We start from the raw sequence: 14102 nt of genomic DNA on the forward strand, positions 1-14102 counted from the left end.
TTTGCTGCCATGTTTTATTTCTCATCTGCTGCATCTCCTTCTCTGTCCCCAAAGACCCCAGCAGGCCCTCTCCCTGGTTGGGAGTTTACTGCTACTCATTACCAGAGGATGACCTGGAGGAGGCCAGGGTGCTACACACGTGACCGTGTGGGACTTACAAAGGTTTAAAAATAAACCGTGCCGCGTTCTGCAGCCACTGTCCTGGGGCTGCAGGGCTGCCAGCACCCTCTCTGGCTGCTCTCCTCTATCTCTGGAGGCAGAGCTCATCCCACCCCCACCCCTGGGTATGCTGACCCTTTTTGGAGATGCGTGCAAGGTGGTGTTATCAGGAGTCCTGGCCCAGGAGACTGTGAGGTGTCAGGGTCCCTGTCACTGGCTGGAGGCCTGAAGCAGACCACACAGGGAGGCCTCAGCCAAAGCTCACCCCCACAGAGCAGGCCAGAGGGAGTGCCCCACCATGCCCGGGCTCATGCCCTGGGCCTGGACGCCAGGCCTAGCTGGCTCTTAAGAGACTTGAAGGGGACAGCGTGTGCCTGGAGTGATGACTGCAGTCACACTGCCTCTGCTCCCAGTCCGCCATCGTCCGGTCAGCTGAGGGGAGCAGAGCGGGCATCTCCCAGTGGGGTCAACGCAGCTAGAAGGCTAAGCAGTTGGAGGAGGGGGTGCTTGTGGCAACAGTAGAGTATGGGGACTGGGTAGACGTGGGCTTTGCGGTCAGACCATCGTGAGCTACCATCCTGGCTCTGCATTTAGTAGCTGAGTGGCCCTGGACAAGCTACTTAACGGGCTGTTGCCTCAGCCTCCTGATCTGTAAGATGGAGATCATAGTAGTACCTCTCTTGGAGTTGTGAACACTTAATGAGATGGTATGTGTGCTGAGTGCTCTGGGGCAAGTCACCTGACCTTTTGGGCCTCAGTTTCCTGGCTTGTAAAATGGGGTTGGTTTTGGTTCAAATGTTGGGAGGAAGATTGAATGAAGAGATGTAGATGAGAGGCTCAGGGCCTCACAGAGCGCGTGCTCAGGAGCTGTCGTAACCGTTGCGATAACGAGCCTCCTCGAACCCCCTTGTCTCCCCAGGCCCGTGGCTCTGCAGGTGGCAGGAGGAGGCACGACGCCGCCTCTCAGGAAGACCATGACAAACCTTACGTCTGTGACAGTAAGTACCATGCTTGCTGCCTTCCTGCCCCTGCCCCCAGCACCCCCTTCGCTGTGCTCCCCGGCTGTCCACCCCCAGCCTCAGGCTCACTGGCTCTTCCCCTTGGGCCTGCACCCCACCCCACATGCCTTCCCCTCAGCCGAGTCACCACTGCCGCTGCCGCCCGCCCGCCCAGGTATTTGTGCATGAGGGATGAGCAAGCCAAGGAGGCCTCCTGCCTGTGATGCTGGCCCCCTCTCTCTGGCAGTGCCTCCTTGGTGGCTTTCCTCTGGCTTTCTCTTTTTCTTTCTCTTCCCCTCACTCTCTGGGTTTCCTAAAGATTCATCCTCTTTCTCTGTTTCAGAGACTTACAAACAAAAGCATAACTCAAAATCCTCCAACCAAGGTACTTGGCTCCTCTGGCTTTTCATGTTTCCCTTTAATTTCCTTCTCGGTCTCCTGTCCTAGGTAGGGCGAGTTATGAATCTTTCTCTGACGACGACTTAGCTTAATAAATGGCCCTCGATCCATCTCCAGCCTTTCTTGCTTGCTTCAGAGGCGTCTCTTGGATAAGGACCCCCGACTCCTGGGTTTAGGGGATGCAGACAGAGCTGGGGGGGTGCTGAGGGAGAGCGGGAGCAGGGGCGGCGGGTGTGCCTCCAGAAACCTTCAGCCTTTGGAGGGATGGCCTTCAGGTGGAGAGCTGTTCTCTTTCTCACCCACCAGAGCTCTGGGTGGTGGGTTTAAAATCCTTGCCCTGGTTTTCTTCTCACGGGACGGGGTGCCATCGCTCCTTCCACAACAAGACAGCCCTCGAAACCACACCCCCTGGCCGTCTTCCCCTCCTGTCTTCTCCCCTCCAAGGTCGCAGAGTGGTGCCACGGGAGAAGGGCCCCCAGGTGACTCAGGCAGGTCCCACTGCATCTGCAGTCTCAGCGGAAGCAGAGGGAGAACGGGGGCGAGGGGGCTCAGGGTGCACCTCGGGGGTGGTGCCCTTTTCCCCCCTCTTCACTGGCCTCTTTTGATTTCAAAAAGTTGTTCTGTGCCCGGTGGGGTGACAGCTGGTTGGAGAACATTTTGCTAGAAGAACTCAAACTCCATGACCCCCATTTGGCTGCTTAATACACCGTGCAGATGGCATTCCTGAGACAACTCCTGCAGGTAACATCTCCCTCCCAAAGCGGTTTCTGGTCCAGGATGAGGAGGGAGCAGGGCATGGGGGTCTCATGTCTCAGGGCAATGTCAGGTGGTGCCTGCTTTGGCCTGGGTCTTGCCTCCTGGCTCTGTTTTGTTCTGATACGTAAAAGCCTGAACACGCAAGCCCTGTGGGACTGGGTTCTGGGCTGTGAAGGGTCCTTCCGACCCCCATGGAGCAGGCTTTCCAGCCGTGTCTGGCTGGAGCAGCCCAGCTCTCAAGAATGCCAACAGCTGCTTTGGGACTGGGCATTGCCATTCGAGTCCTCTTTGCAAAAGCTTTATTTTTGTTATGTGATTTTCTGTTCCCATAGATAGTGGGATTCCTTTTTGCTCTGTCTCTTCAGTTTTCATTGGATTCTGAGCCCGTAGTTCCCTATATTCGCAGACACACCCCGTGTGCCCTTCCTCACCCACCTCTCAGTTCCTCTCTTTACTCTTTGTCTGCTGCCTGCCTCCTTACAAGTCACCTTCGCGGCGTGCCCTTGGGGGTGTCCCTCTTTTGTCTAGCTCCCCTTTTTCTAAATGAGGTGCTTGCATCATGCCCTCCCCCTTCCCCCCCACCCCCCCCAGCTCCTGTGGCTGTGATTAGGGGCCCTCACATCATTCGCTGTTTCCTGTTCCCATTTCCACAATGTCTTTCTCTTTCTGCTTACCCTGTGATGCTTGGGAGGCCTAAATGAAGGCCTGACTTTGGCTTTCTGGAAGTCTCAGCAGCTGATTCCTTGGCTCTGCCCACACAGACGCTGCCTCCCTTTCCCTCCCTCAACGGACCAACGTCCACTGTAGATCGCCCTTCTCTCTTCTGGCTCTCGTAGGAAATTGTGTGGCAGCTTGGTGATTAATAGACTTTATTTTTATCTGGTGCCCTTCAGACAAGTGATCCTTTGGGATAGGAGTGACCTTTAGAGAGGTCACAAGGCCCACCCTCCACCCCCGAATTGAGCAAGGAATGCTTTTAATAATCTCTAATGCATCCTAAGTAGAGAAGTGTCTGGTCACCTCCTTGAGTGTCCCCAGGGATGGTGTTACCATAAGCTACCCTTTCTTCCACGATTCCAACTGTGCTCGGAATGATTGTTTTTCCTTAATAGGAGCTAAATTTTTTTACTCCTATAGGCTCCCTTATCTTTTGTGCATCTTTTCCCCAGAAAGAGGCACACTGAGCATTTTGTCTCTTCTGGGAGCTCTTTTAACATCCCCTTGTCTCTTGGTTTATCTGGGGTCACATCCCATAACCTCTGTGATGGCCTGCTCTCAGTTCCTTTCCAGGTTTACATTTAAGCTCAGGGTTCCCACTGGAAGTAACACCAAAGCCAAGTGGCTCAGAGAGTAAAAGACACATTTCCTTGTTTATTTTACACATCGGGCTTAGTACAGTTCTCTTAATGTGTAGAGAACAAAAGTGCGTGGCCACCCCAGTGCACTGCACACGACTTCCCATGCAGTGCCTGTCCTGACCCTGTGCTAATGCCTCTTCAGGTGCGTGCTCTTTTCTACTTAATGCATCTGATTATTCCTTCTTCCATAAATCACTCTGCATTTAGCCCTATTGAGTCTCAATAAAGAGATACAATAATATGTGACTTCATTACACAAGATTTGATAAAGGCAAATTTAAAGACATTGCCCCGTGGTTGAATTCCATTCTCCACAGATTCCCCATCCCTGCCATTTTTGTGTTGTCTGTGGGGATTTGCATGATCTGGCCTCCATCTTTCGAGTTATTTATGAAAGTATTAGGCCACCTTGTACCCCACCACCTCTTTCTGAGTTTATGTGAGGTAGTAGGAGTCATCCTTCAGATGTGATTATATTTAACCCTGAATGGTTTATATTCCTAAATGTAGTTGACCTATTATGTTCCTGGTCCAAGCATCCCTTTCACGATGGGTGGTTGAAATGTTATCTTAAGCTGCTAACTTCAGGTGATAGATCGTTTGCCTGTTGCCTTTCATTCAGCCGTTGAAAATATTCCATCTCAGAGAAATACTAAATCATCTGAACATAATTTATTTTTTACCCAATCTGTGGCATGTGTGTACGTGAATACTTCATTTTCCAGCAAGTAACCAATCCCTATTAATTATCCTGCAAGTTTACCAAGCTTAAGGATTATATTATAGTTCAGTTTCTTCCCTTTCAGTCTCTTGCCAAAGAAAAGTGTTCATTACTCACAAACAGAGCAACTGAATATGATTTTGAGGGGAAGGCTGTCACTGTTTATCAAAGCATGGACCCGGGCCATTTGCGCAGAGAGAATCTAGACACTTATTAAAATGTGATTCCCGGGCCTCATACCAGACCTCCTCCATCAGAATCATGGGGAACAGGCCCAGGAACCTGCATTTTTTGACAGCTTCTCAGGGGATACTTCTGAATATTGACTTTTGAGAGTGACTGGTATACTTCAAATGCAAAGGCTTCTGGCCTCAGACTGCTCAGCCCTTTCATTATTCCCTGCTTTTTGCATCTGGAGGTTTCTAGAGTCTTCAGGAATTCTCCAGGTCAAGTGCCATAGGCTCTCTTCATTGTTTTAGTTGGTCTCTTTAGAATCTTTCCTTTCCTGTTTTTTCCCCCCAGCATTGATCTAAAATGCATCAAGTCCCATATAAAGCTCAGCAATCCAGCACTTGGCTTTAATTTTCTTAATAGCTTTAAATCCTAACAGTATCATTAACCCCCTTTTAGAGGTGTGATAACTGGAGACAGACATACGAAAGCAATCCTTAGGTCGGGCTACTGGGATGTTCTAAATGTTTCTCTCTTCTCTCCCCAACTACTCCCTACCCTGAATTTTCTGTTAGTGTCACTGGGGCGGACTCCAGATGAGACCCACTTTTCCACTATCTTCGTTCAAGAAGCATCATAGGAGAGAAGATGGTTGTGATGGGATGATATTCGGGGGAGAGAGGGAGACCATTTGTCTCTAAGCATCCACCATTTAGGGAGGAGCAAAGCACCCATTTACCCCCTTGCTGGGCACAGTGGAAGCAAGTTGTGAAGTTTTTTTTCCCCCTTCCCAGTTTTAAAAAATTAAAAAAAATTAACTTTATTTTACTGTGGGAAGAGTACCTAACACAACATCTACCCTCTTAATAAATTTTTAAGTGTGCAATATATATTGCTGAGTCTAGGTATAATGTTGCACAGCAGCTCTAGAGGGCTTATTTGTCATGCTTGACTGAAACTTCATGCCCATTGGTTAGGAATTCCCCACCTCCCCTTCTGCACCAGCCCCTGGCAACCACCATTCCACTCTTTGATGCTGTGAAGTGAACTGTTTTGGATACCTCTTGTATTTGTCTTGCTCTGACTGGCTTATTTCACTTCGCATAATGTCCTCAATACGCATTCATGTTATTGCATATTGAAGGATTCCTTCCTTTTTAAGGATGAATACTATTCCGTTGTGTGTATCTACCAAATTTTCTTTATCAATTCATCTGTTAATGGACATTCAGGTTGTTGTCACATCTTGGCTATTGTGAATAGTGTTGCAGTGAACGTGGCGTGGGGGGGTGCTAATATTTGAGATCCTGATTTCAATTCTTTTTGGATAAATACCCAGAAGTGGGATTGCTGGATCCTGTGGTAATTCTTTCTTTCTTTCTTTCTTTCTTTCTTTCTTTCTTTCTTTCTTTCTTTCTTTCTTTCCTTCCTTCCTTCCTTCCTTCCTTCCTTCCTTCCTTCCTTCCTTTCTTTCTTTCTTTCTTTCTTTCTTTCTTTCTTTCTTTCTTTCAACGTTCATACTTATTTTTCAGAGCAGCTGCACCGTTTTGCATTCCCCTCAACAGTATATGAGAGTTCCAGTTTCTCCACATCCTTGCCAACACTTGCTTTTGTTCCCAGTTTTCCTGATCACGGTGTTAACTCCTTCTCATGGTGCTTACAGTGTGCAGGGCATTGGGCTACATATCTTGTCTCTATAAATCCTCACAATAACCTTGAGAGGGAGGGACGATTGACCTTGATTTACTGTGGAGAAACTGGGGCTCAGAGAGATAAAGGGACTTGTCCAAGGTTAGGCAGCTGGTTCATGCTGAAGCTGGTTTGTGAATCCTGGCTTCTTCAGCCCGAGCTGACGTACCCCAGAACACACCCACACAAGGTGCTGGTGACATATGCTCTCCGACCTTGGAGTCTGGCTCTCCTGAGAATTGAGGAGAAAACATGTTTTAAAAGTGAATTAGTGATCACACTAAAAGCACATGAGTATTCATGAGGTAAAGCCATGTCCACTGCTAACAGATGGCTTCTAGGTGTCAGTCTGGCAAGCTGGGATCAGGTAGTCATGATAATTGAAGTGGAACGGAATAGATTATATACTTTTAAGCCTTTTACATTTGAAACTGTTAAAACCACCCCCCACCTCCCAAACTGGGGCATTAGGGTGGATTAGTGACAAAAAGCAAATAGACATGATCAAAGCCCTCATGGGAGCCTGACTCACCTCTGAGTCATGTCGGGTATTCACACATCAGGAGTGGGTGCTCTCAACCCAGCCTCCATATCAGTAAATACTTTGTTCTCCACCACCCTCACCCCACAGACACGTATTTTTGATTGTGTGGCTTGTGACCGAAAACATGGCCACTCCACAGTGTTGCCTCCCTTCTAGAAAGTCAGTGGAGGTATATCTATGTCCACTTGGGGCAGTGTCAAAATAGGGTTCAGGATCCCTTCCTGCTCTTCTTGTTGGTGGAATAGTGGAGGAAGAAGGGCATGGAGCTAAAAGCAAAGTCTGGGGATCTTGTCCCGGTTTCACCCTTTAGCGGCTAGGACATCAACTTTCCTGATCCATCAGTGAGTGGGCTCCTTTCTTGAGTCTCTAGACCTGCCCACACCATGGGCTCATTCATTCCTAGGTGGTGACCTCACAAGGAGGCTCTTCGCCCCGGAGACAGTGTTGGCCTGCCATGCACAGGCTGAGGGGGTGTGTGGGATGGTGGACTGGTGTATAAGCCAGACCCAGCTTGTGCCCAAGGTAGTCCCAGAAAATCTGCTTGACCTCAGCCTTCTAAAATTACCCTGGAGTCCCCCATACCTGAGTGTACAGCAAGAACCAGATGACTCTTGCAGTCTTATTAAAAAGAAAATTTTTTTTGAGGGCATTAAGGCCCTGCATTCTCTAAGGCTCATGTGCTTTTAGTGTGGAGCTGCAGTGCAAAAGCCAATAACGTGGCCTTCAGGCTGGCTGCCCTTGTCACTGAAGGGAAGCCAGGCTCATCACTCAGTTGTCCACGCTATTATCTTGCAGGTCTTTGCATGGGGTGCGGCGGGGGAGGGTGGGAAAGGCTCCGTGCCCCAGAAACTTGATTTGTGGAGCAGGGCCTGTGGCATGGGATTGATCCCTGGAGACTGAGCGCATTTGTTATGGCAAAGCTGGGTCTGTTTAAATATTTAAATGCTGTCGTGTCACGGACACAGGTTGCAGAGTGTCCCAGCAGAGCTGGCCACAGGCAGGGCTGAAGAGAAGCTGCGGTTTCTCTTCTTCCTTTGCTCCTGCTGCCTGCCCTCCCCACCCCAGGCCGCACCTCTGTAGCGCTCAACCATTTGGTTTGCCTTTTGGGGGCTGTCACCCACACCCTCTGGAATTATTTTCTCTTCCAGTCAGGGTCTGTTCTCAGCTAGCTGTTTCTTAATGCAAACTTTGTGGCAAATAATTCCTCCCACGATGTGGATGACCAACAACAGGGTAGAAATTAACATTTGTAGAAGATTTTTTTTTTCAATATATTTTTTTTCTATGGAAATAGTATATACTCATTGCAGAAAAGTCAGAAATTGCAGATAATCATAAAGGAAAAATAAAACCACCCATAATCTTTCTCCTGAGAGATGGCTTACATTTTGGTTGCATATACTATTTGAGGACTGTGTCTTTGTCTCTCTTCTTCTCCCTCCTCCACACACACACACACACACACACACACACACACACACACACATGCACACACACTAAATGATACATACCATTTTAACGCATCCCCCCACTCAACAATACATGAAAAGCATCATTCTAGGTCAATAAAGACATTTTTATGACATTTTCGGGCTATATGGCATCCCATTACTTGGACATGCCCCAGTTTGCTCAGTGTTCCACTTGTTGGACATTTAGACAGTTTGAAGTTTGTTCCCTATTGACAACAATACTGCAGCTATATCTTCACCTATGCTTTCATTATCTCCTAGAAGTAGAATTGTGAGGTCAGGGGGCCTGGCGCACAGCCTTTGATTTCTCTTACTTCAAGTCATGGTGGGAGGTAAGGGAGGTAGGCAGCAAGGTCAGTGCCGCCCAGGTTAGAGAGAGCTGGGTGAAGAATGTGCACTGACTTTGGAGTGAGAAAAAGCCGAGGTCAAGTTGTGGTTCTGCCGCTTGTTAGCTTGTTATCTGGGACTTTTTAGAAAAAATCGTTTTGCTGCTGGGAGCCTCCATGTCCTCAGCTGTTGGGGAGTGGGGGTAATACTGGTTGGGAAAGGTATGTGTGATAATGTGTATAAAAACACACACGGTATGTGCTTAAGGAAGATTTCTTCCTCCTTTGCCTGTTCTTATTTCCTCTGTCTTCAATAGAGTTGGAAAGATGAGGCAGATGTCATAGAGATAACACCGCAGGCAGATTTCATCAAGTAGGTAGAGAGCACTGTCAGAATTCAGGGGAGGGAGTGGCCAGGGGTGGGGGCTGGTATATCAGAGGGTGTCTCCCTAGGATGCCAAGCGGATCTGTAGTGAATGTGTATTGAGTTGATTTTGTTCTCTAGGGATGGAGGGGTGTGTGTGGGAATTGGTAGGTGGGTGGGTGGGAGGAGGTAATAATAGAGTAGAGAGCAGAAGTTTGTTGACTTACATTATGGGCCTGGAAGTTCTACGGGTTTTATCTATATTAATTCTTTAACCCTCACAAAAGTGCCATGAAACAAATAGTGTGATCATCTCCATCCTACAGATAAGGAAACTGGGAAGAAGAGGGGTTAATTAAGTTTCCTGAGGTCACACAGCAAATAAATGGCAGAGCCAGGATTTGATCCCAGTCAGCGATGCCTCCCTCCCTCCCCTGCGATGTCTCCCCACCTTCTGCATCACTCACTTGTTCTTGGCGTCTGCCTTACCTCATACATACCTTTCTGCAGGCCACCTGTCACATTGGATGATAGCAGTCTCTCTGTCTGTCTGTCCATTTGTCAGGCTGGAAAGGGAGCCTTCAGAGGGCAGGAACTATGCTACATTCATCCTGCATCCCAGCCCCGGCACAGTGGTTTCTCCCGAAATGCTGATGAATGTGGGAATGCACGAGGCAGGACAGGAGGGAGACCAGCTTGACCAGAGCACAGCATCTGGGTAGGGAGACTGGGGGGGCACAGAGTTGGACAAGGGCACTGGGAACGCCAGGCTGATCTGCTTAGAGGTTGGCCTGCATAGTCAGTGGTGAACACGATGATCCAGATACATCTCCAGAAAGGTTAATCTGTAGAAGTAGGTGTTCAGGGGAGAGAGCCTGAAGCCTGATGGCTGAGAAGGAGATAGGAGAAGACGTGAAGGCTGGGCGATGATGACCGCAGGAGCCAAGTAGACAGGCAAACAAGGACTTTATGGATGACAAGCCTGCAGAACCTGGCAGAGGACAGATAGGATGTGGGGCAGGGGGGAGAGGGAGGCGGCAACGATGACTCTTAAAGTTGAGCTTGGGCTGTACAGACATGAGGGAGGCTTTACTGGAATGTGCTAGAGGAAGAGGTAATTTTCAAGAGTGATGAAACTTTGACATAGGAGTTTGTGGAAATAGGACACCCAGGCAGAAATGTTTAACACACACTAATGGACATTTGTTTCCCCAAAAGAAGTGGGGCACTTGCACCAATATGGTAGGTGGGTGGGCGCATACCTCAGGTAAGGTAGGGATGGGTCGGGACTCACAAATAAAGCCTGCTCTGGATGGGCGGTGTTCATGTCAGGTGTTCACCCAGACATCCCGAGGGAGAGCGCACCAGCCAGGTTCCCTCATGTTGGGGGGCTGCCATACTTGATGCTAATGTGTCTGATATTTAAAAATTTTTTTTTATATTTTTTATTTATTTCTAGGAGAGAGAGAGAGACAGCATGAGCAGTGGAGGGTCAGAGAGAGAGGGAGATACAGACTCTGAAACAGGCACCAGGCTCTGAGCCGGCAGTCAGCACAGAGCCTGACGCGGGGCCCGAACCCACGAACCGCGAGATCATGACCTAAGCGAAAGTCAGACGCTTAACCGACTAAGTCACCCAGGCGCCCCTATGTCTGATTTTTTTAACCTTTCTTTATTTTCCCCAGAAATGTTGACAATTATATTTATTACTTAAATAATGTTTACTGCGTGATTAAAAGAAGTGTTATATATTGCCCGTTAAGTACATTAAGGATATGCTAGCATAGGACTCACTAGAATAAGAAATGAAGATACGGCCTCTACAAGGGGCGCCAGAAGATGGTTCTCAAACCAGAGGTTCAGGACTTGAACCTGTGGCCTCGGGCAGATCCCAGAACCTCTCTGAGCTTTACCTTCTTCTCCTGTCAAGTGCAGACAATGAAATTCACTTTAGAGGGTTTCCAAGAGGGTTAAATGAGACTACAGGTAAAAACAATTAGCTCAATGTCTGGTTCATAGCTGTGCTCAATAAGTACTCTTTTTTTTTTAATGTTTTTTATTTATTTCTAGGAGAGAGAGAAAGACAGCGTGAGCAGGGGAGGGTCAGAGAGAGAGGGAGTCACAGACTGAAACAGGCTCCAGGCTCTGAGCTGGCAGTCAGGCAGAGCCCGACACGGGGCTCGAACCCACGAACCGCGAGATCATGACCTAAGCGAAAGTCGGACGCTTAACCGACTAAGCCACCCAGGCGCCCCTCATTTTCTTTATGCCAAGCCAAGAAAGGGTACTTATCTCACACCTAACTTGGGTCCCCGGTTCTGGTCTGTGCACCAGCTGTTGGAGTTGGCAGGGACCAGAGAAGCCAGCGAGCAGAGCTAGTGTTGGATATTGGTTATGCGCCAGTCACTGTGCTAAGCACTTTACAGGGATGAGCTCATTCAGTTCTCAGAGCACCCATATGACATATGAACTCTTATCATCCCCATTTTCCAGGCAAGCAAGCTGAGGTTTGGAGAGATTAAGTACCTTGCCCAAGGTCACACAGCCAGTTAGCTGACCCAGGAAGGCAGACCCCAGAGTTTACCAGAACTCTGCTTCTCAGCAGGGCAGGAAAGAGTCCCACTAACACATTTAATGCATTGATTTTGGGAGTGTCTGCATTCTCTGCTGGGGATCCGAAATCAGGTTATGTAGTATTTAGAGATGAAAGGCTTGTTGCTTTATCTGTGTTCTTCCTGTTTTTTTAAAACCTGGAGTCACATTCACATACAGCAAATTCCTAAAATATGCAGAATGCCCTCCCCTCACTGGAGTTGGAGAATCACTGGCATTTGGTAGATCCTGGCTCTGGGCTCCTTCCTAATACACAGGTCAGTGCCAGGCCTCAAGCAATGTGGCTTTGAAAAATCAGGATGTTACCTCCCACCCCTATTCCAGCCCCCTGTGTTTCTATCAGGAAGAATTCAGTTTAAAATAAGCACCAAGTGTGGCCTCGAAGAAGAAATGAAGCCACCGGAAGGCAGCTGCTGACCTGCTGACCTGGCCTGGGGCGGAGGGTGGGGGGGTGGAGGCAGCCCTGGGTGGGTTTAGGCTGCAAGCCTGTGCTGGTTTTGTATCATGAGGGACTAATTGCTTCAGGAGGCCTACAGGCCTCAGAGAGCCCAGAGCAAACAGAATCATGAAGTGCTAGAATCAAAAGACTTCCAGATCGTCTGAATCAACTGATCCGCTTTACAGATGGGGAAACAAAGGCCCAGTGTGCACAGCTGGTTAGTAGGAGAGCCAGGGCCAGACCCTAGGCCTGCTGAGGGCCACCCACACTGCTGGCCTCTGGGCTTCTGGGCAGGGAGGAATGGCCCACCTGGACCTGCCCAAGAGGAGCTTCTTGGTGCCCACATGTTGTAGGACCTGGGTTACTCTTACCATTTGAGCTCAGTGGAGCCATCACTGGCCCTTTTAGTAAGGCCTAGGCACTTAAAATAGTCAGAAGAGGGGCACCTGGGTGGCTCAGTTGGTTAAGCATCCAACTTTGGCTCAGGTCATGATCTCACGGTTCGTGAGTTCCAACCCTGCGTTGGGCTCTGTGCTGACAGCTCAGAGCCTGGATTCTGCTTCGGATTCTGTGTCTCCCTCTCTCTCTGCCCCTCCCCTGCTCATGCTCTGTCTCTCTATCTCTCAAAAATGAATAAATATTTAAAAAAAACTTTTTTTAAACCCTCATGCAGTGTTAGAGTAAATTAAATGTGTACTTAAATAAAAATAAAATGGTCATAGGATCAGAGACTTTTATGAATATGGAAGTCTGATGTGGTGGCTTTTTGAAGTGTCCCTGAGTTTTGTCCCAAGCCGAGGTATGGCAGGGCTCTTCCCCCTTGGGGCTTCTCTCCACCCAGGGGATTGGTTGTGGGTATTCCTCCATCCCCCAGAAGGTTCTGCAGAGAGAAGTCAGGAAGCTATGGGGAGCCCCAAACATCTATGAACCAGTCTGGCAGGGTAGGATTCTCTTGTCAAAATGGCTTCCTTTTGTATCTATTCTGGGCCGGATGGGACGTAGGATTCCGCTCAGGAGGGCAGAATGGAAGAGAATTGGAGGACGGAATGACTAAGGAGGTGTGGCCAGGACAGACATGCCGACAAGGGAGAGGTGGAGCCCTTCTATTTGGGGCGCCACGGAGCAGGGGGCGGACACGTGGTTCCCAAGAGAGGGGGAAGCGCCCAGGCAGGGACGACAGGGCACAACCCCCATCTTCCTTCTTCTAACCCCCCCCTTCTCCTGTCAGTGCCACCCACTGGCCAAACGCCACTATGAGCAGAGGGCGAGAGGCCGCAGAAGTCAGCCCCAGGCACTGGGCAGGGGTCAAATGGCGAATAACGAGTGCACCTTTCAGTCATGGGCTTCAAAGTCAGGCAGACTGCGTTGAAATCCTCGCTCTGCCAGTTAGGGAGTTGCTTCAATGTCCTAAGACTCAGTTTCCTCATCTGCAAAGTGGGGATGACAATCCTTATCCCGTGAGCTGCTGTGAGATTCGACGTTAGGGCTGTGTGTGCCTGCCTCGCAATCTGTAAGCGGATGCTTTGGAGGTCTGGGCAGAGGACAGGCACTGCTGGGTTGATGTTACAGATGAGGTAGTGGGGCTGCAGAGAGAGGGAAGTAGCATCCTTCTGTTGTATGAAAGTGCCACTGGGCAGAACTGGGAATGAGATGCGGCCCAGTGACTCCCGAGGCCCAGGCTTTGTCTCTTGGAGGCTCATCCCGTAATTGCTTTCAGTCGCTGCTTTCAGTCTCTCGGAAACCACTGGCTCAGATACCCACTGCGTGCTCCAAGTTGGGCTGATGAAAATGTGCCAGAGTCATTAAGTTATCAGTGGGGAAGGCGGCTGCTTCTCCCCTGCAGGAAGGCTTCTGCTGTCTGCCGCAGCCGGCTTTGTTCACACAAAATAGTCCCGATTCTCCCGCCTCTTCCTGCTCTGCCTCCTTGCCCCTCTCTACTCCCCCAGATGAGGAGTGAGTGGAGTAGGATTCAGGGGGGGGGTGTGCTGTAAATATTCCGGGGCGACCCCGAAGGTATTCATAACTCCGGACAGGAGGTCCTACCTGGAGACTCTGGCTCTGGATTGGGAAGTGGGCACGCACTATTTCTGCAG

At 49.3% G+C, this 14102-nt stretch overlaps 1 protein-coding gene across 9 annotated transcripts in view; it reads left to right on the plus strand.

Moving 5' to 3' along the window:
- DPF3 (double PHD fingers 3) overlaps positions 1-14102 on the plus strand; it is a 252461-nt gene that overhangs the window by 158045 nt on the left and 80314 nt on the right. For all 9 annotated transcript variants that reach the window (XR_013331772.1, XM_077750840.1, XM_077750841.1 and 6 more), the window contains exon 6: positions 1079-1157. Coding sequence is in view for 8 of the 9 variants with exons in the window: in XM_077750840.1 (XP_077606966.1) it covers positions 1079-1157 (79 nt within the window). In the remaining variant the exon portion in view is untranslated. The remainder of the gene's footprint in view (positions 1-1078; positions 1158-14102) is intronic.

Source organism: Crocuta crocuta, unplaced genomic scaffold (assembly GCF_008692635.1).
Source record: "Crocuta crocuta isolate KB4526 unplaced genomic scaffold, BGI_CrCroc_1.0 scaffold186, whole genome shotgun sequence".
NCBI lineage: Eukaryota > Metazoa > Chordata > Mammalia > Carnivora > Hyaenidae > Crocuta > Crocuta crocuta.